The following is a 19,881-nucleotide window of genomic DNA, read 5'->3' as shown; positions in this document are numbered from 1 at the left end:
GAGGTCTGGTGGTCCTGAAAAGGAGTGGTACGATCAGTATATAAAAAGCATGTCTGTTCCAGGTCCCACAGTCCAGAGGGGACTTCATGTGATCACAATGATCCTAATTTCACCACAGCTGAAAGCTGTTCTTTGATTCTCAGCACTTGGTCTGCTCTCAGAAAAGGGTCATGTGCATGCCTTGCCACACTATAAGCAATAAAGTGAGCCCATAAATCAGTGTAATGAATTCCACTATGAGCTCTGGAGAGGAGTATTTAAGAGGAAGAGCAAAGCTCAGGCTGGCTTTACTCACTGGACACATGATTGGCAGGACAGTGAGCAAAGACGGCCAAGGCAGCGCCGGCAGCACAGGTAGGAGGGCGCCCGTCCGCATGGGTGTCCACTGCACATGTGCATATCTGCCCGTGGGGTGGTGTGGTTGGGCATAGAAGGGAAGACCAGCGCCCCTGGTATGATGGACCCCCATGGAAGGTCTTTGCTGTGCACCACTCGCCCAAAGAGAGATTGCAACTACAGTGGCATGTTTTTGCCAACTGAATATGAGGTTCTCAAGGTTGGCCTGCGGATGGGCAGTAACAGACTCTGATCAACGTGAAAAATTAACATATGTGTCTAACCAGCCCTTTGTCGCCGTGACTGCACTCACCCCACTAGGTAATCTGGTCCTGTGCCAATCTGAGACTATGCCAACACCTCGACTTATTTCCTACAAAGGCTGGATCCATACTGGCTAGCTCAAATGCCTTGCCAAGTCTGGAGGAAGATCAGAGTTTGCTGGTATCTCCCCCCAGTCGAAGCTGTGGGAGTTGATGGCTCTGCGGGTGAGGTCCCAGTCGGGCTCTACTGGCGGATGCCTCCGTGAGCTCAAACTGAGGAACACATTCTTGGAATTCTGAATTCCAGACCTACTTAGGCTTGGAGGAGGTAATGGTGCCACCACCAGGCTCTTCCACTGTCGTGAGAGGGGCTGGAGCTGGCTTTCTGGTTGTGTGTGTGGACCTTGACCTGTAGGACAGCTCACCTCATTGTTGTCTTGGTCCTGAGTGAGATGTAGGTCTCTCAGGCCTGGAAGTGAAATCCGCAAGCCCCCTGAGTCCAGTCAGGAGCATCACAGCCTCTCCCTTCCCCTTGGGGAAGCAGGGCGGAAGCTCTGATGTCCAAAAGAAGAGATATAGAAAGATATCAGAGATAGATCCTGAGTCCTCCTGCATGGAAACAGAAAAAGAAGACTTTGGTACCTTCTACTGTATTTGAACAGGAGAGATGATGTTGCCATAGAGACCTTAGTACTGTCTTCTGAATGGAAATAGATTGTTCTGGATGTGAACAGAGCCTGGTTGTGAAGAGTACCTCTTCCTTCATGGGGACAGAAGCGGGAGACGTTGGCGCCTTCTCCTGTATTTGAACAGAAGTGGGACTTTGGTTCCTTCTCCTGGATAGAAATGAAAGTGAGGTCTTGGGTACCTTCTCCCGGATAGGAATTGAAATGAGAAATGTGGGTGCCTTCTGTAATGCCAGAGATGGCTCTTTGAACCTGAGGTCTTGCGTTCTCCTCGATGGGAACAGAAGGGAGAGACTTTGGTACTGACTGGCCCTTTCCAGAGTGGTCCTTTTACCTGGTCTTAAGGAGCCGGTATGTAGAATCTGGAATCTGCGGAGCCTCCATACACAGCTGAAGAGATTCATAGGATGGAAACTCCACACAAAGCCCACGTGCAGGATTGCAGCTCCCCACAAACTAACTGGGGCCTCATCGACTTTTAAGACAACCTTTGATCCCAGTGACTTAAACTGAAAACGATGTGCCCGTATCACAGAACTAACTTAAGACAAAATCCTAAATTTACTACCATTTTCGTATTCACAGAAGGCACTTACTCATTTTCGTATTCACAGAAGGAATTTACTCATTTTGGTATTCACAGAAGTTAGGACTCCTAGCTTTAGGACTCCTAAATGCCTTCTGTGAATACCGAAAGTCTTAAAATTTGGATTTTTCTCAGTTTAGAAGTCCTACAGTTAGAACTCCTAACTTTACTACTACTAAATTGAGAAAAATCCCAATTTCAAGACTTTCGTTATTCACAAAAGGCATTTAGGAGTCCTAAAGTTAGGACTCCTAACTTCTGTGAATACCGAAATGAGTAAGTGCCTTCTGTGAATACCAAAATGAGTAAGTGCCTTCTGTGAATATCGAAATGGTAGTAAGTTTAGGATTTTGCCTTAAGTTAGTTCTGTGAATCGGGCCCGATATCATTATTTTATACCGCATATTACCATGTCAGCGTCTCTGATCACCTCTGAGATGATTTAGGCTTTCTAATTAGTCTCAAATGTTAAAATGCCCACACAATGAGGCTGGAATGTCAAATCCAGGACTGGTATTAGCCCCAAGCATGGTGTATGTACACCGTCCCTGGAACATTGGAGGGCTTTGGGCTGAGGACTGAAGTTCTCCAAAAACAACCCCGCTATACAGCTTGTAATATTCTAATGTTATGCAGAGATGGGGGTACGGTCTTTCTGATAGCGGACCCATGTCCTCTCCCACACCCGCTCTAACTGCGGGTGGCTCTGAGATTTCTACAATAAACCCGGAGATAGTGAGGGAACAATTGATGCCTGGAGGCCATGAAAGAGGCTTCAACGCAGCACCTGAAATGGCGTCTGTAGCACGTCTCCCTGTCCGAGAGAGGCACATATTGTACCACACAGAAAACATTTATTTTTGTATTCTCATTAATTTCACTGGTGTCGGAAAGAAGGCCCTTGTGCTAGACCACATATGTTCAATGCTACTGAGCAAGTTTGTACTAATGGCATGCCATTTTGTACCAGGATTTCTTTCCTCTGCCCTGGTACAGATTCTGCACTCTTCCCTAAGTGCAAATGTAATTTTTGCACATATGAGTCAGGACAAGCAACAGTGTAAAAGTGTCAGGCACCGATGCACTTCGCAGTGTATACCTGCTCACACGGCCCTGTCAGCGATGAAATGACCCAATAAATCAGAGTGAGAGATGCCAGCCATGAGCACTGGACAGTATTTAAGGAGCAGTGCAAAGCTCAGGCTGGTTTTTCAAAGTGGACTCCTCCTTGAAGGGACAGTGCAGCGAAGCCTCCCAGAGCAGCGCGTGCAGCACAGGTAGGAGAGCTGCAGGCGCCATCTTACATGATGGAAGGTGGGCACATCCGGGGACCAGGACCCTCTGATCCGCGCGCGCTCATGGCGGCGAGGGTCACCTCTGCACCGGCCGCCACAGATCTCTTCTGACATGCAGGGCTCGAAAATGTTGTCGGTCACACTGCAAGATTTTCATTATTTATCCAAAGGCTGTGAAGTGCCCCAACAGGGATCTAATTCATAATTGCCTTTTAATTTAATGGTTGCTTTGTTGGTTTTCTGTGCTTAACAAAACGACAAATTATGACTTTAATAGGAATTACAATGTGAAATTTGCATTATGTTAACGAACGTCTGTACGCTGATGGCAGTGGAAACTTTGCATCATTTTTATATTTATTTATTCATTCTGCTTAAATTGGCCACAGTGCATATTTAAGGCAAGATTGCGGGGTTCGTCTGGCGTTACAAGATGCCATTACAGAGCCAATGGTTATGGGTTCAGTACACCTTAAATATGAAATAATTTTTAATATTGCTAATAACTTTGGTGCAGTTTGTTTAACCAGGAAAAAAATTGACAGTCCTTGCACCCAGCCTAATTTCTTTATGTTACACTTCATACTTATTGCTAAGGGGGATAAAGGAATTTGTAGTGGTTAAAAATAATGGGGGAGATTTACAAGCCCCTTGTGCCTCCCTGCGTCGCCATTGCGTCACTTTTTTTTACACAACGGCGGCGCAAATAATGCTAGCAATTTACAACATGACGCATCTAGGGAGATGCGTCACGTTGTAAAGCCCTATGTCACATTATGCGTGCGTAGGTATAATGTTTGCAGGGTGGGCGTTCCCATGCAAAAAGCCATGTAGAACTGACACAGTGAAATTTACAACATTTCACTCCGTCACTCTATGCCTTCACTGCGTCAAAATCCCTATGCCTGTTCAGACCAGGAGTAAGGAATAACGCATGGCTTTTTGTATAGGACTCACCTATCCGTTGTGGCGCATTGCTGGAGTTGCGTCACTTTCATGAGCAACTCCAGCAATGCGTCACTTTTGTGCCAACAGATGCACCAGTATTTCTGACACATCTTTTAATCCTTGAGCCATGGAGCGCCGTTTTGTAAATACAGCGCATCCATGGTAGCGCAAGGACATTTGGCACAGGCACATGGAAGCTGAGGCATCTATGAAGGCATCTTGGGCCTCATTTATGAGACCTTGCATGAGTTTTGCGCTTCCGATGCGTCACTTTTTGTGCCGCATCGGAGGCGTAAAACATGCCTCCTGATGCGCACTATTTACAAAGTGACGCATCTAAGCAGATGCGTCACTTTGTAAACCCCTGCGCTACATTATACCTGCGTCAGGTATAATGTATGCAGAGGGGGCGTTCACCCGCAAAAAGGCTCGTAATAGTGAAGCAGTGAAATCTATGAGATTTCACTGCGTCACTTTTAGGACGCTGTTGCGTCAAAATCTTGCGCCTGCCTCACAGCAGGCGTAAGACTGACGCAAGCCCTTTCACATGGGGCTTTCCCCATGTGAAAGGAAGCATTGCTGGAGTTGCGTCACTTTTGTGACACAATCCAGCAATGCGTCACTTTTGCGCCTACAGATACGTCAGAAATTCTGACGTATCTGTAACTCCTTGCGACATGATGCGTCATATTATAAATATGACGCATCAATCATGTCGCAGGGAGAGCGCAGTGAAAAGTGACGCATCGCTGTTTTCACGCAGCGATGCGTCATTTTTCATAAATGAGGCCCCGAGTGGGCTTTGGGTCAACCCCTTCCAGTTGACTGGATGGTTTCTTGACAATATAATTTCCATGCATCTTATGCCTTTCCTCCCTAGTCTTTGCTTGCCCCGGGATTGGAGCATTTACTTCTTTACCCACTTCGGTGCTCATGACGGCTCCACGCCGTCATGAGTCACGGTAGGCGTGTGCTCATGACGGCGTGGAGCCGTCATCCCACTGTCGCTCCGCCCACGTGGCACTAATTCCCCGCCTGTGCAGGCGAATTAATGAGTGAGCGGGGTCATGACGGCACCGCGCCGCCCGTAACTCATGACGGCGTGGAGCCGTCATGAGCACCGAAGCGCCACGCCCACTCCCTAGCCCCACCTGCGCCGCAGCGGAATTCGCGGCGCAGGGAAGGAGTTACCATTGTATGACTGAATAACATGTGTCCTTCTACTGTTTGCTTAAGAGAACTACTTTTTTTAGCGCTCCATGGGAGTGCCTGTGTATTTTCTTGCTCTCGACCTCATATGCCTCTCCAACACACAAATCACCACCTGCTGTGCTTATTGCTGCCTCCCTCAACAGCTCTCACATTCTTTTCCCACCACTCCCCATCGAGGATCTTTTTAAACCCCTCACTGCTCACCCTCACCCCAGTTCCCTGTTGTCCCAGTCATGTTCTTTTTTTACGATTTTTTGGGGAGGATGCTGAAGCTGCAATTTGATGCTGGACCTCCCCTTTCATGAGAAGCGTTTTCATGGACATTTTAGTAATTTATTCTTATTTAGCACTCCAAGAGGAAAGTCCAACTTCTTAAAAAGGTAAATAAAAAAAGCAGTTGCAAAGCAATAGGTCTCGCATTTACGAGGGGTTGAGCTATTGGCATTGCAAATGGTAATAGCCTATATTCTAGCAAATGCGGCACCTATTGCATTGCAAATATTTTCTATTTCCAAGCACCCCATGCCACACTTTCGCATTAATAGAGGCCACGCCCCTTTCTTTTGACGAGCTGCAGCTAAAGAATGGTTCGCAGCCGCCATTAAATTGACAGCGCGGTATGGGGCGCTTTAACAAAAAAAACATTTGTGTGATGATGCATGCATGTCTAAAATTCACCACACTGAGGGGCATATTACCAAGCAATAGCGATAATTATCGCTATTGCTTGGTTAGAGAGAAAATGTTACCGCTGAGCTGCGGCGATTTTTACCGCAAATAAACCTTGGTATTACCAAGGTTTATCGCAAATGCGATAAAAAACGGCCGCAATGCATGAATATCGCTGAAAAGTCAGCGATATTCATGCATTACCGAGCTAATGCTCTTAGCCATGTTATCCACCTCCCATTGGATAACATGGCTAAGAACTGCTCAGGGCAGGTGTTAGCTTTTGGACATATTCGCGCTTAGCACGAATATCTCCAAAAGTTGGTAATAGGAGATAGCGATGTTAGCGACTGTTTTCAGTGGCTAACATCTTGGCACGCCCACTTTGCATGTCATTAGTGATAAATATCACTGACATGCAAAGTGGGGCCCAAGATGGTCGCTATCTCCTACTAGCTGTCGCTAACTGGTGTTAGCGACAGCTAGGTAATAGGGAGATAATTTTATCTCTGCTTTCTTGGCTTTTAAAGCCAAAAAAGCGGAGATAAACCCCCTTGATAATATGCCCCTGAGTCGCCGTACCATCCTGACATGTAAGCTTTCATGGCCACGTACATACCATCTAATTTTTTTTTCTTTTGTTGCCAATGGTGTTCAGCATTGCCAAACAAGCATTTTTATTTTCTTCTTGCCAAAGCAAACAGAATTAGCAAAAAGCACTAGCAAAGCCAATAGGTCTGAATTAATTTTAAAATGTGAGACAGGTTGGCTTTGCCAAAACAAGTTATTATTTTGTAAAAGGCCACTCAGTAGTTTTTAATATATTTGTTGGATTGGCTTCAAAGGGTTAATATTTTATGGTTGTGATCAGTTAGATTCGAGAATGGTTTAAGAACTGCCAGTTGGAGAACTCATTTTGAATTAAAAAACAATCCTGATTAACTGATTTTCCCATCGTGCACTGAGTTCATAAACATTTCAAGAGGTGCTGTAATCACATTGACTCACCTACTGGAAATTTTGCTCACTACATGACTTGAGCAGTTCCAGAGCCCACACAGTGGAAAAAATGTTCAGGGGAGCAATGGAACCCTACCTTAACTCCGGGCAGTCAGGGGACATTGTAAAAGAGTGCAAAATGACTTGAATTGTGCAACAAAGATGTAATCTTCACTAGGTAACCAAGGGGCAGATTTATGATAACTGGCGCATCCCCAGGGATGCGCCAGTTATTTTGCGCCGCTGCTCCGCCACCCATGGTGCGCCGCATTTACAATGCGGCGCATCATGGGGCAAAAACGGCACAGATGCATCTGTGCCGTTAAGGTGGCACATTGCTGGAGTTGCGTCGCAAGCGCAAGGCTCGGGGGTGCCCCATCTTTGCAATGCTGTGTCAAGACCTACGCCTGGTTCAAGCAGGCGCAGGGTTTTGACGCAGCATTGGCCTGAAAGTGACTAAGTGAAATCTTATAGATTTCACTCAGCCACTTTTGCGAGGCGCACCTGCCCCGAACGCCCACCCTGCGCCGGAACGCCCACAAGTGGCGCAGAGCTTTACAACGTGACGCATCTGCCTAGATGCGCCACGTTGTAAATGGGTCGTAGGGATGCGCCACGTTTACGCCGCAGTTGCGTGACGCAAACGTGGCGCATTCCCAACATAAATCTGCCCCCAAGTATATGTCGTTAACAGCAAAAAAGTGCAAATCACATAAACATTTGGCAATCTGCAGTGTGTTCTGGGCGCATAAAGACTGGAGCATGCCATAACAAGAAAGCATGCTCAGTGCACATGATCTCAAGTGGGACGGATATGCCCAGACATGGGTCCCGTGCTCTCCATGCCACTGGAGTCAAGCTATACTGGCTGATGAGGGCTGGAAGCCGAAACTGGTCCTAGGATGCTTGTTTCCAGTCCAGGGAGGACCTAGCCTGGCAGTTCCATCTGGACTGTTCCTATTGAGCACAGGGCCAAGACTGATATGCATATGGCTGGGTCCAAACTGGAATGGCATGGTGAGCAAAAAAACGATGGATTTAGGCCCAGATCTCTGCACTGGGGACAATGTATGACATTGTTCTGCATTTTGTCCATCAGTTGTTCTTTTTGCAACTGTGCACATGACCTGCACTCTGCACCCAGATTCCACCGGCCTTGCACTGGTGTCTCTTCCTTTGACCACGTGCCATAATATATCATTACAAAGCCAAAACAAGCATTTGCAATGCAATAGTTCTCACATTTGTTGGAGTTGCAGTTATTGGCATTATAAATGCCATTGTTTTTTAAATGGCATGTTGCAGGGTGCAGTACCATAAGTGGCCAAAAGAGGTCCCACGGGACCTCTTTTGGCCACATATGGTACTGCATCCTGCAAAGTTGGAGTTATTGGCATTATAAATGCCAGTGTTTTTTACCTAGCCATGTTGCAGGGTGCAGTGCCATATGTGGCCAAAAAGGTCCAACTGGACCTCTTTTGGTCATATTTGTTACTGCACCATGCAGAAGATATCTAAAACCAACCTACCCATAATGCATTGCATGCAAGACAGTACCACAAGTACATTCAAATATCTAAGTCCATATATACAATTAGTAGCTTTGAAATGTGACAAAAGAATTATCATATTAATTCCAGATTAGGTTGTACTTCTTGTAGAGCTGATGAAGGGACATTTGTAGAAGGTCTCATATGAATGTGAGATGTGCTAGTGAGTAATGAAACCACTTCCAGCCTTAATTAGGTACTAGTGTGTCTCCTGCCTGAAGCCTTTGAAGAAAATATTGCTCTGAGATCATAATTGAAACCTAGGGAATAGCAACACATGTAACAGGGTGTGTCATCATGGGATATTACAAGAAGAGACAAAGGTATTAAGGAGTAATCATTAAGCCTATTGGTCAATGAAGAGCCCCCATTTACAAAGGACAGGGACAGGCTCCAATTAAAAAGATGGTCAGAAAGTGGGCGGGGCTTTATGCTCATATTCTAAATAGGTAAAGCTACAGTGGTTCTGTCGGGGAGAGAACAATTACGTTGTAAATGATGACGAATCTTGTTACCAATATTGTATATGACTCTCTCCTTAACCAATATGCTGGAGAGTAAAAGTAGGCTAAATCACAGCACGCAACAAAATGAATAATGAACCTTGAAACACAATTGTACAACAAAGAACTCCAAATGTTTGCAAAAATTATTATTTGCTATTTTTGAGTTTTTCACTAAACAAATTGAAAAGACATTTTTCAAGGGTTGTCAAGGTGAGGCATAATTGTAATGTGACACGTGTTTCAAAGTGACAATTGGTGCCCAGTATGTGCCGCTGTCCTGGCACATAGAAACTACCCCCTCTCTACTAAGAAACAATCCCCATCCCAGCCCTGAAAACTACCTCCGCCCTGAAAGTGCCCCGACCCCCACCCTGAAAACAACCACTACCACCAGCCCTGAAAAATACCCCGAACCCCAAGCCCTGAAAGCTACCCGACACCCCAGCCCTGAAAGCTTCCTGAACACCCCAGCACTGAAAACTACCCTAACCCCCAGCCCAGAAAACTATCCAGAAGCCCTGAAAAATACCGAGCTCCACAGCCGTGAAAACTAGCCTAAACCCCCAAAACCATACGATCGACCCCCTCAAAATCCGACCCCAGCCCCACTTACCTCACCCCATCACGTCCTCTCCTGATCCGTCCTGCTGCTTCCGCCAGCCAGTAGCTAGCCTGCACACTGCCTTCACCATGCATATGCGTGGTTAAGAAAAGCGTGGTAGCGCTTGCACAGTCAGAACACGCGTGGCTGAGGCTGCAGTGTTCTAACTGTTTCCACACAGGACATGGGCAAGATACTCGTAGCACCCCATCAGAACACCACGCATGACCTCACTATGCCAGAGCATACAGGGCATGTGCAACATATTCAAAACTACCCATCATAGCGCCACGCATGACCACATGTATGTCAGAGCACACAGGGCAGGGGTAACATACTCATTACTTCCTACCAGAGCACCACTCAGGTCCTCACCTTTGCCTGACCTCACATATGTCAGAGCACCTGGGCAAGAGCAAGAAACTCATAACTATGCCTGGGTGTAGTTTGCATAGAATACTTCAAACTTCCTGTTCTTGTCTGCACTGTAAAAAAATACAATATAATTGCAAAAGGCATCCTGTAAGTTGTTAGCTATGATAAAATAAGTATCGCTATCTTTATATGCTGAAATACTTATAGTATTTGCCCATAAACTAAACTATAAATTTAGCAAGCAGTGAGAGAGGTGATGATTTTGGTATCCTCCCTAACCCAGGGGGAGTACCAAACAGATGCCTTGAAAACAAAAAAGCATATCTTATTGAACGATTTAGTGGTGGTCCCATCCTCTTAGGACCACCCAGTTATTGGGAAAAAAACATTCCCAACTAAAGGCCCTGCAAAGCATTATGGGATGAGATTAGCAGTGGGCAGTGAATATTATATATAGGGGCAGATTTATGAGTTCTGGCGCATCTCTGCAAATCAGCAGGGATGCGCCAGAACTGATGCGTCACGCAATTTCCACCTTGCGGCACCACAGATGCGCCGCATTTACAATGCGGCGCACCATGGTGCAAGGAAGGGCAGATGCGTGACGCATCTTGTGGTGTACGGGCGGCGCATAGCTGGAGTAGCATCGCAAGTGCGACGCAACTCCTGCCACCCATACATAACGTGGTGCGTCACTCCTTACGCCTGCTTCAAGCAGGCGTAAAGATTTGACCCAGCAGCGTCGTAAAACTGACTCAGTGAAATCTTGTAGATTTCACTGCGTCAGTTTTACGGGGCTTTCCTACGAGGGAACGCCCACCCTGCGACAGAACGCCCACATGAAACCGGACGCAGGTTTCATGTGGCGCAGGGCTTTACAACGTGACGCATCTGCCTAGATGCGTCACATTGTAAATAGGTCGCAGGGATGCGCCAAGTTTCCACGCCGTTGCGTGACGCAACGGCGGCGTAAACGTGGCGCAAGTCCGACATAAATCTGGCCCATAGTATCCAATATCAAAATAATTCTACAAAGAGCTGCAGTTCAACTGGTGGTTACTAGATGTCCCTCACGAGTCAAATGCAAATGCTTGATGAAAGGGTTTCAATGGTTTTGCATTTGAATCGTGAGGGACATCTAGTAACGGCTAGTGGAACTGCAGCTTGATGTAAGAATATTTCAATGCTTTGCATTTGACTCGTGCGGGACATCTAGTAACGACTAGGTGAACTGCAGCTCTTTGTAGAATTATTTTGATATTGGATACTATAATATTCACTGCCACTGCTAATCTCGTCCGATAATGCTTTGCAGGGCCTTTGGTTGGGATTGTTTTTTGCCAATAACTGTGCTTGGGGTGGTCCTAAGAGGATGGGACCACCACTGAAGTTCAACAAAATGTGCTTTTTGTTTATACTCTTTGTGTTGAAGTCATCTGCTTGGTCCTCCCTTTAGGTTAGGGGAGACTCCAAAATCATCAGCTCTCTCATTGCCTAATGTTGTCATTGTAAAAGTTCACTTTTGTGAATTGGTTATATGCTTTTAAGCATGTAAAATTGTGTTTTCAAAGCATCTGAGGATGTTGTTGATTTAGCTGCTACACTGCTGATTAAGCACAGTTTTGGTATTGTACTATGCGCAATTTGCAAAGTGCAAAAAGAATTAGTACAAACTTTGCATGCTCCAAGCCCAGGGTTACTCATAACTCATAAGTCCCATGTTCATAACTTCCCACCAGGGAACCACAAATGATCTCATGTATTTCAGAGCACTGCGGCATGGGCAACATACTTGTAACTTCTCACCAGAGCACCATCCATGACCTAATATATGGCAGAGCACACAGGCATGGGCACCATATTAGTAACTCTCCACTAGAGAACCACGCATGAGCTCTCTTATGTTGGAGCACATGGGGCTTGGGCAACTTATCTGTAAATTTCCACCAGAGCACCACACATAACCGCACGTATGTCAGAGCACACAGGGCATGGGCAACATACTCGCAACTCCCTGCCAAAGCACCACACATGACCTCACGTATGGCAGAGCGCATGGGGAATGGGCAGCATACTCATAACTCTCCACTGGAGCACCTCGCAGGACCTTACGTATGTCAGAGCACATGAAGCATGGCTGTTCACTTCCAGTGGTTGTGGTGTTGGGCGCAGGCCCTGCTCATTTGTCCAAGCCTTGCACCTAGAATAGTCTTGTCACTAATGAACTGAGAACTGGGCTCAGAAATCTTTAATACTCATAGCATCTCACAAGGATATACATGGGTCATGCACAAAGTCACGGGAAAAGTTATGGTTGCACTACTCGCCACAGCGGCAAATTTCAGTAACATGTATAGGTTTTGCATTGTAACTATAGGGTCACTCTAAACATGTGATCAACCGCTTCTCTTAACTTTTTAGCCTGTGAGGGGACCATTGGGGCATAATAGCAACAAATAGCGATATTTATCGCTAAATGCCCTTAGCGAATTTTTTATATTACTGCCTATTGCTGGATATGTTAGCGGAGAAAACATGCAACGTTTTTCTCCATTGTGCTAAAATATTCAGCAATAGTGGCAAAATGCGAGAATATCACTGGAAATCCAGCGATATTCTCGCATTAACGCCAATGGGGGCTTAATCTGATAATACACCCCCCATTTGACTATACAGGTAAGTCAACTTTTTAGCAGGCGTTAGATTCTAGCGATAATCGCGCTTAGCGCAATTTTTTTAATCGCTTCGTCTGCCTTGCTAATAGGCAATAGCTGTGTTACAGTTTGGGTACGCCCACTTTGCATGTCATTAGCGATAAATAGCGGGCCCCAAACCTGTAGCTATGACCTAAAAGCTGTCACTAATTGCTGTTAGCGACAGCTTGCTAATAGGCCGAAAAAATTATCGCCGCTTTAGCGGGAAAAAGTCCCGCTAAAGCGACGATATTGCCCTTGCTAATATGCCCCCATTTTCTTCTGAAATACAGTTCAAGCCTCAACAATCAGTTTCCAGTGGAACCATTTGATCAGATTAGAATTTGCAGAACGTCAGCAGAGTATGGGTCATTATTAACACAAAAGTAGGTGGAAGGCAAGAGTCCTTCGCAAGAACTCAAAAGTTGTCAAACGTGGACCACTAGAGCACTGGCCATGTTAGCCGAGATCTGTTTGAGACCGAGTAAAGATCTACTTGTGCGTAAGGAAATGTTAAGATCAAGAGCAATTCTTAAGGTTTTTATTGACATGCCAGAGGTAGAAAAAGCGACATCACTCACCTTTTGAAATCAGTGGGACTCCCAAATAATAAAACATAAACCTCATATACTTTTGATAAAATAACAAATATCTCTGGCTTTACATACTGAAACGTACATAATCATTTCCCAAAAATTATAATTAAAATTTTGCAAGCAGTGAGAGAGGTGATGATTTTAGGATCCTCCCTAACCTAGGGGGAGAACCTAGCAGATGACTTGAAAACAAAGAGCACATCCTGCTGAACGATTCAGTGGTGGCCCCATCCTCTTAGGACCACCACAAGCACAGTTATGGGCAACAATACAATCCCAAACAAAGGCCCTGCAAAGCATTATGGGACAAGATTAGCAGTGGGCAGTGAATATTATAGTATCCAATATCAAAATAATTCTACAAAGAGCTGCAGTTCAACTAGTCCTTACTAGGGGGCTCATTTATGAGCCCGTGCGTCACTTTTGCACCACTGGTGCATCACTTTTTGTGACGCACCAGCAGTGTAAAAAATGTGCCTCGTTGCGCCACATTTACAAAGTGACGCATCTAGGAAGATGCGTCACTTTGTAAACCCTTGCGCTACATTATGCCTGCGCCAGGTATAATGTATGCAGGGTAGTGTTCCCACGCAAGAAAGGGTCATAGAAGTGACGCAGTGAAATCTACCAGATTTCACTGCGCCACTTTTAGGACTCAGATGCATCAAAATCTTACGCCTGCCTCACAGCAGGTGTAAGACTGACGCAAGCCCTTAAACATGGGGCTTGCCCCATGTGAAAGGACACATTGCTGGGGTTGCGTCACTTTTGTGTCACACTCCAGCAATGCGTCACTTTTGCGCCATACAGATACGTCAGAAATACTGACGTATCTGTAACTCATTGCGACATGATGCATCATACAGTAAATATGACGCATCAGGTATGTCGCAAGGAGTGCGCACTGAGAAGTGACGCATCACTGATTTCATGCAGCGATGCGTCATTTCTCATAAATGAGGCCCTAGGTGTCCCTCATGAGTCAAATGCAAAAGCATTTAAACCCTTTCATGAAGCTGCAGTTCCATTAGTCGTTACTAGGTGTCCCTCAAGAGTCAAATGCAAAAGTATTTGACTTGAGGGACAGCTAGCAACAACTAGTTGAACTGCAGTTTGATGTAATAATTTCAATGCTTTGCATTTGACTCGTGAGGGACACCTAGTAACTACTAGTTGAACTGCAGCTCTTTGTAGAATTATTTTTATTTTGGATACAATAATATTCAACGCCCACTGCTAATCTAGTTCCATAATGCTTTGCAGGGCCTTTGGTTGGGATTGTAATTTTGCCCATAACTGTGCTTGGGGTGGTCCTAAGAAGATTGGACCACCACTGAATTGTTCACCATGATATGATCTTTGTGTTCAAGTCATCTGCTTGGTCCTCCCCCTAGGTTAGGGGGACCACAAATTCATCACCTCTCTCATTCCCTAATATTTTTCATTTTCAAGTTCATTTAACAAAGCATTTGTGTGTGCAGTTTATTAGTTAACTCTTTTCTGAATTTCATGTTTCTAAGGGGACGTAGGGAGGTAATTCAGGGTTATTTAAAGCAGAGGAGACCCAGATGTATGTAAAACTGCAAAAGAAGAAAAATTATTTATTTATTGCAAAAATGATTATTAGATCCGACAGAAGATCCCAAGGTTGTCACCTGGTCTTGTCTCTCCAGGAAGTGAGCTCCAAAACGGAGGGGACATGCCGGAGAGGGATTTGTCTGCAGCTTGGTGGAATTTAAATGTCTTGGCTTCAAGGCGTAAAGCTTCTTTGCTCCTCAGAATCCTGGACTGAGCATGTATGTTACTTTGTAAGTGAAACAGTATTTTGCTGTCAGTCACTGAAGAATGATCAGGTACATGCACTCATTCGTCAATAATAAACTCACACCTTAGAGTGGTTATTTATGGAGCATCGGATGACAAGCTGTCTAATTCAGGGGATGACCCAACCAGGAAGTTAACCCTCGAATTCTTCTTTTTTATATTAACTTTCTATTTAGTGTTTTTATATCAGCATGCTGCCTTCCTTCTACTTCAGAGGCCGGTTCACACCAAGGCAAAGGATCCCTGTACAGGTTCTTAACTAGTTATACTTATTCTGAAAGTTGTCATAGAACTCATAGCAGTTAAAAAGCATTGAGGGGCCAATTACGATGCGGCTCGGAAGGCTCAGACTGACGGTCAGAGCCTTCCGAGCTGCATCGTAATGTGCCCGTCGGATTCCTTTCCGACCGCCTCATTATGATTGAGGCGGTCGGAAACGAATGTGGCCGGTCAGTCCGACTGGTTTACGACGGCCTTTCCGCCCTTGAGATTACGATGACGGTTTCCAGTATGGTTTCCATGCTGGTCTGTCCGAAATGGAAACCATGATGGAAAGCATCTTTGGGAGCCCCCAGCAGGGCCCCCTTTGGTGCACGGCCTCCGGTTGAAGGCTGAGAGGGCACCTATTGTGCCCCCCCTGCTGATCCCTGCACCATGTGGTAGGCACATTGTGGTGCCTGCCACAGGGTGCACGGATGAACCGCACCTCCCATTTTACTATGGGCGCATGCTTAAGGCCGGTTTTACGGCCGGAATACATGCTCCCAAAATAAAATATAGGAATGCGACCAAACAGTTTTCGGTCGCATTCTAATGGGACGGTCGAGACTGTCAACCGGGTGTCGTCGGTCGCATGACCGATGCGGTGTTGGGTGAAAGTGATGCCGCCCGACATCGTAATGAGCCCCTGAAATATGTCTAATATGCTGAACTGTCCAGCAATGCAGATCCTCACTCACTGTATAATTTGTTTCACTTTGCACCAAACTTCACAGTAACTAGACCCTCTCTCTGCAGTTTTCAATGACTCTGTGAACGCCGTGGAAGAAGACCATGACAGTCTCCTACACACTGAAGGTGGCCAATGCCCGCTTCGGAGGCTTCTCAAAGCTGCTCTTCAGGTGGAAGGGGAGTATCTACAAACTGCTCTACAAGGAGTTCTTCGTCTTTATTACCCTCTACGCTATCCTCAGCGTCACTTACAGGTACGTCAACCGCATCCAATTTCTTCTCTTAAAAATAGATTGTAACCTGTTAATATTATTTTTTTATTATTTATTCTATCTTGGTGGTTGATGTAAAATTTGAGAACAGGGATGGGTAGTAAGTCGGTGTTCATGGCTTTCTTGGGTTGTAGAGGTTTGACCTGTCGATGCATGAACTAGCTAAATGACAAGTGGTGAGTGGAGTATGGTTTTTCTTCGCCGAGAAGTCCTACCAAGGGGTCCTACACCATGGTAAAAGCCCAAGGGTATATTTTACACCCAGAATTAAAACATCCTGTCTGAGACAGCAACCTTGGAAATTGTTATGGTTACATAAAGGAAGTATCTAGACGGTCAATAGAACAAAGGAATCTTGTGTGTTTTTCATGCGTAATACCCTAAAGGATCTCCATTTGAAGGGTACGTCTTAATGTCGCTGTTGATCTGTTGAATGTACATAAAAGACCAATGCGCCTCTGGTGATTTCAGCATTAGGATCAGAATTGAAAAGAGCCCTGTTTGCATTATTTGCCTTGATGGGATATGGCCCCCTATTTCCACATGCACACGTGTATTCCACATACCATACATCATCATAACTTACTTCCTGCCATCCCACATACATCCTAATTCAAACAAACCCCCAAGAAACACACACTCGGGTGTTTCGCCTCTCCAAAAAAAAGCTGAAAACTAAAAATCCATAATGTAATCTGCAAATCTAGGCGAGTAGGCCTCCTGGTTCCTTCACACAGAATGCTTTCATCCTCCTAGTGGAATTCCCAACCTCCTTCAAAGCTCAACAACTCCTTCACCACTCCCTTGTCTTCCACTTGACTATCTGTGATCCAGAACTCTGCCACCACCGGAATAGATACCAAAAACACTAACAACCACATGTTCATCCAAATCCATAATTATGTCCCTCATAATGCCTCATAGAACCACCTTTCCACAACCATCCAAGCAACCTTGACAAAATGATGCTCAGTTGATATGCCAAATCCTACAAACTGATTTCTAACTTCGTAAGAAAATGCTACCACCGCTCTCAAGGGTACTGACTTTCATAAGAAAATACTACCACAGCTCTCAAGGGTACTGACTTTCATAAGAAAATACTACCACAGCTCTCAAGGGTACTGACTTTCATTGGAAAATACTACCACAGCTCTCAAGGGTACTGGCTCTCATAGGAAAATACTACCACAACACTCAAGGGTACTGACCTTTAGGAAAATCTTGAGGTTCTGGGCGGATGAGGTAGCCTTAGTTGTAGTACTTAGCATTGGTGCAGTTGGATGTCTGGGTAGGTTCGCTGTCGGGAAGGCAGACTTGTTGAGTTCCATGAGATCAAGAAGTAGATCTTCGGCCAGATATTAGGCCTTTCACAGAGCCAGAGCGGGAGATCTCTGGCCAAGCGAACCTCTGCTGGCAGCTGACCCTGGCTGTGCTTGCTCCTCCGCCCCTGGCTGTGCTTGCTTCCCTTCCCCCTGGCTGTGCTTGCTTCCCTGCCCCCTGTCTGTGCTTCCTTCCATGCCCCCTGGCTGTGCTTGCTTCCCTGCCCCCTGGCTGTGCTTGCTTCCCTGCCCCCTCGCTGTGCTTGCTTCCCTGCCCCCTCGCTATGCTTGCTTCCCTGCCCCCTCGCTGTGCTTGCTCTCCTGTGTGTGTATGTGGCTCTGGGTGTCTGTGTGGCTCTGGGTGTGTGTGGCTCTGGGTGTGTGTCGCTCTGGGTGTGTGTGTGTGTGGCTCTGGGTGTGTGTGCGTGGCTCTGGGTGTGTGTGTGTGGCTCTGTGTGTGTGTGTGTGGCTCTGTGTGTGTGTGTGTAGCTCTGGGTGTGTGTGTGTGTGTGTGTGGCTCTGTGTGTGTGGGTGTGTGTGTGTGTGGCTCTGTGTGTGTGTGTGGCTCTGTGTGTGTGTGTGTGCCTGTGTGTGTGTGTGAGTGGCTCTGTGTGTGTGTCTGTGGCTCTGTGGGTGTAAATGCAATAGGTCATGCATTTGCGAGCTATTAAGCTATTGGCATTGTAAATGACAATGGGCCCGATTCACAGAATGAACTTAAGACTCAATCCTAAACTTACTACTATTTTGGTATTCACAGAATGCACTTACTACTTTTGGCATTCACAGAATGCACTTACTACTTTTGGTATTTACAGAATGAACTTACTACTTTTGGTATTCACAGAAGTTAGGATTTTGTCTTGTTTGTCTTAAGACAGACTTAAGACAAACTTAAGACAGACTTAAGTAAGTATTTTGTCTTAAGTCTGTCTTAAGCCTGTATTAAGTCTGTCTTAAGTCTGTCTTAAGTTTGTCTTAAGACAAAATCCTAACTTCTGTGAATACCAAAAGTAGTAAGTTCATTCTGTGAATGCCAAAAGTAGTAAGTGCATTCTGTGAATACCAAAATAGTAGTAAGTTTAGGATTGAGTCTTAAGTTCATTCTGTGAATCGGGTCCCATGCCATTTATTTAACGATTAAGCTATTGGCAATGTAAATGACCATGCCATTTATTTATGATTTAAAAAATAAAATAAAAAAATGTCATGAGCAATGCCAATAGCTCTACCTTTAATAATGCCGAGACCATTGCATTGTAAATGCTTGTTCTGTTTATGGTACATGTAAATCCCATCAGTGCTTACAAGACGCACAGTATGGCACATTACTGGAGCAAACTTGTGTGTTCTGTAATACAAAGCAGTTTTATGCATCGCAGTGTACCTACTTTAGCAATGTGCGACAGGGCACTGGCTAAATGTATAAGCGAACAAATGAGTGCATTTGATCGATTGAGTTAGTGATCAGATATCAAAGTAGATGGGAACTGCTGGGAATGGTGTTCTTATACTTCTTTAATATGTGTAAATCAGTTCCAATCCTTTAAAAAAAACAAGCATTTGCAATGCAATAGGTCTCGCATTAGGAAAGTGTGAGCTATTGGTATTGTAAATGACAATTTTTTTAAATATGTGTTGACTTTGAAAATATATAAATTAATAGCATTGTTAGTCACAAAGCCAATAGCTTACACTTTCCTAATGCGAGTCCCATTGGCTATGGCAATGCTTGTTGGTAGCAAGCAAGGACAGTGCTGTTGTGGTCCTGAGTGATGATGTGGTTGGGCTGAGTGATGTGGTGGTGTCCCAGAGTGATGTGGTGGTTTCCCCGAGTGATGTGGTGGTGTCCCCGAGTGATGTGGTGGTGTCCCCGAGTGATGTGGTGGTGTCCCTGAGTGATGTGGTGGTGTCCCCAAGTGATGTGGTGGCGTCCCTGAGTGATGTGGTGGTGCCCCTGAGTGATGGAGGGTAGAGTTGGAGGATGGAGTTGGAGCGTGGAGTTGGAGGGTGGAGTTGGAGGGTGAAGTTGGAGGGTGGAGTTGGAGGGTGGAGTTGGAGTTGGAGGGTGGAGTTGGAAGGTGGAGTTGGAGGGTAGAGTTGGAGGGCGGAGTTGGAGTTGGAGGGTGGATAGGGAGGGTGGAGTTAGAGTTGGACGGTGGAGTTGGAGTTGGAGGGTGGAGTTGGAGGGTGAAGT

General features: G+C 45.5%; 1 protein-coding gene across 2 annotated transcripts in view; it reads left to right on the top strand.

Annotated features, from left to right (window-relative positions):
• Positions 1-283: 283 nt before the first annotated feature.
• The window catches only part of BEST4 (bestrophin 4), a 133,327-nt gene continuing 113,729 nt past the window's right edge, over positions 284-19,881 (top strand). Inside the window, exons 1-2 of one of the 2 annotated variants that reach the window (XM_078673486.1) lie at positions 284-354; positions 16,157-16,344. In XM_078673486.1, coding sequence (XP_078529612.1) covers positions 16,193-16,344 — 152 coding nt within the window. In that variant the 5' untranslated portion in view covers positions 284-354; positions 16,157-16,192. Of the gene's footprint in view, positions 355-3,076; positions 3,149-16,156; positions 16,345-19,881 lie in introns of those variants that run through there. The other variant, XM_078673485.1, reaches the window with a different exon arrangement.

The sequence above is a fragment of the Lissotriton helveticus genome, chromosome 1_2 (genome assembly GCF_964261635.1).
Source record: "Lissotriton helveticus chromosome 1_2, aLisHel1.1, whole genome shotgun sequence".
Lineage (NCBI taxonomy): Eukaryota > Metazoa > Chordata > Amphibia > Caudata > Salamandridae > Lissotriton > Lissotriton helveticus.
This window is presented reverse-complemented; position numbering and strand designations above follow the sequence as displayed.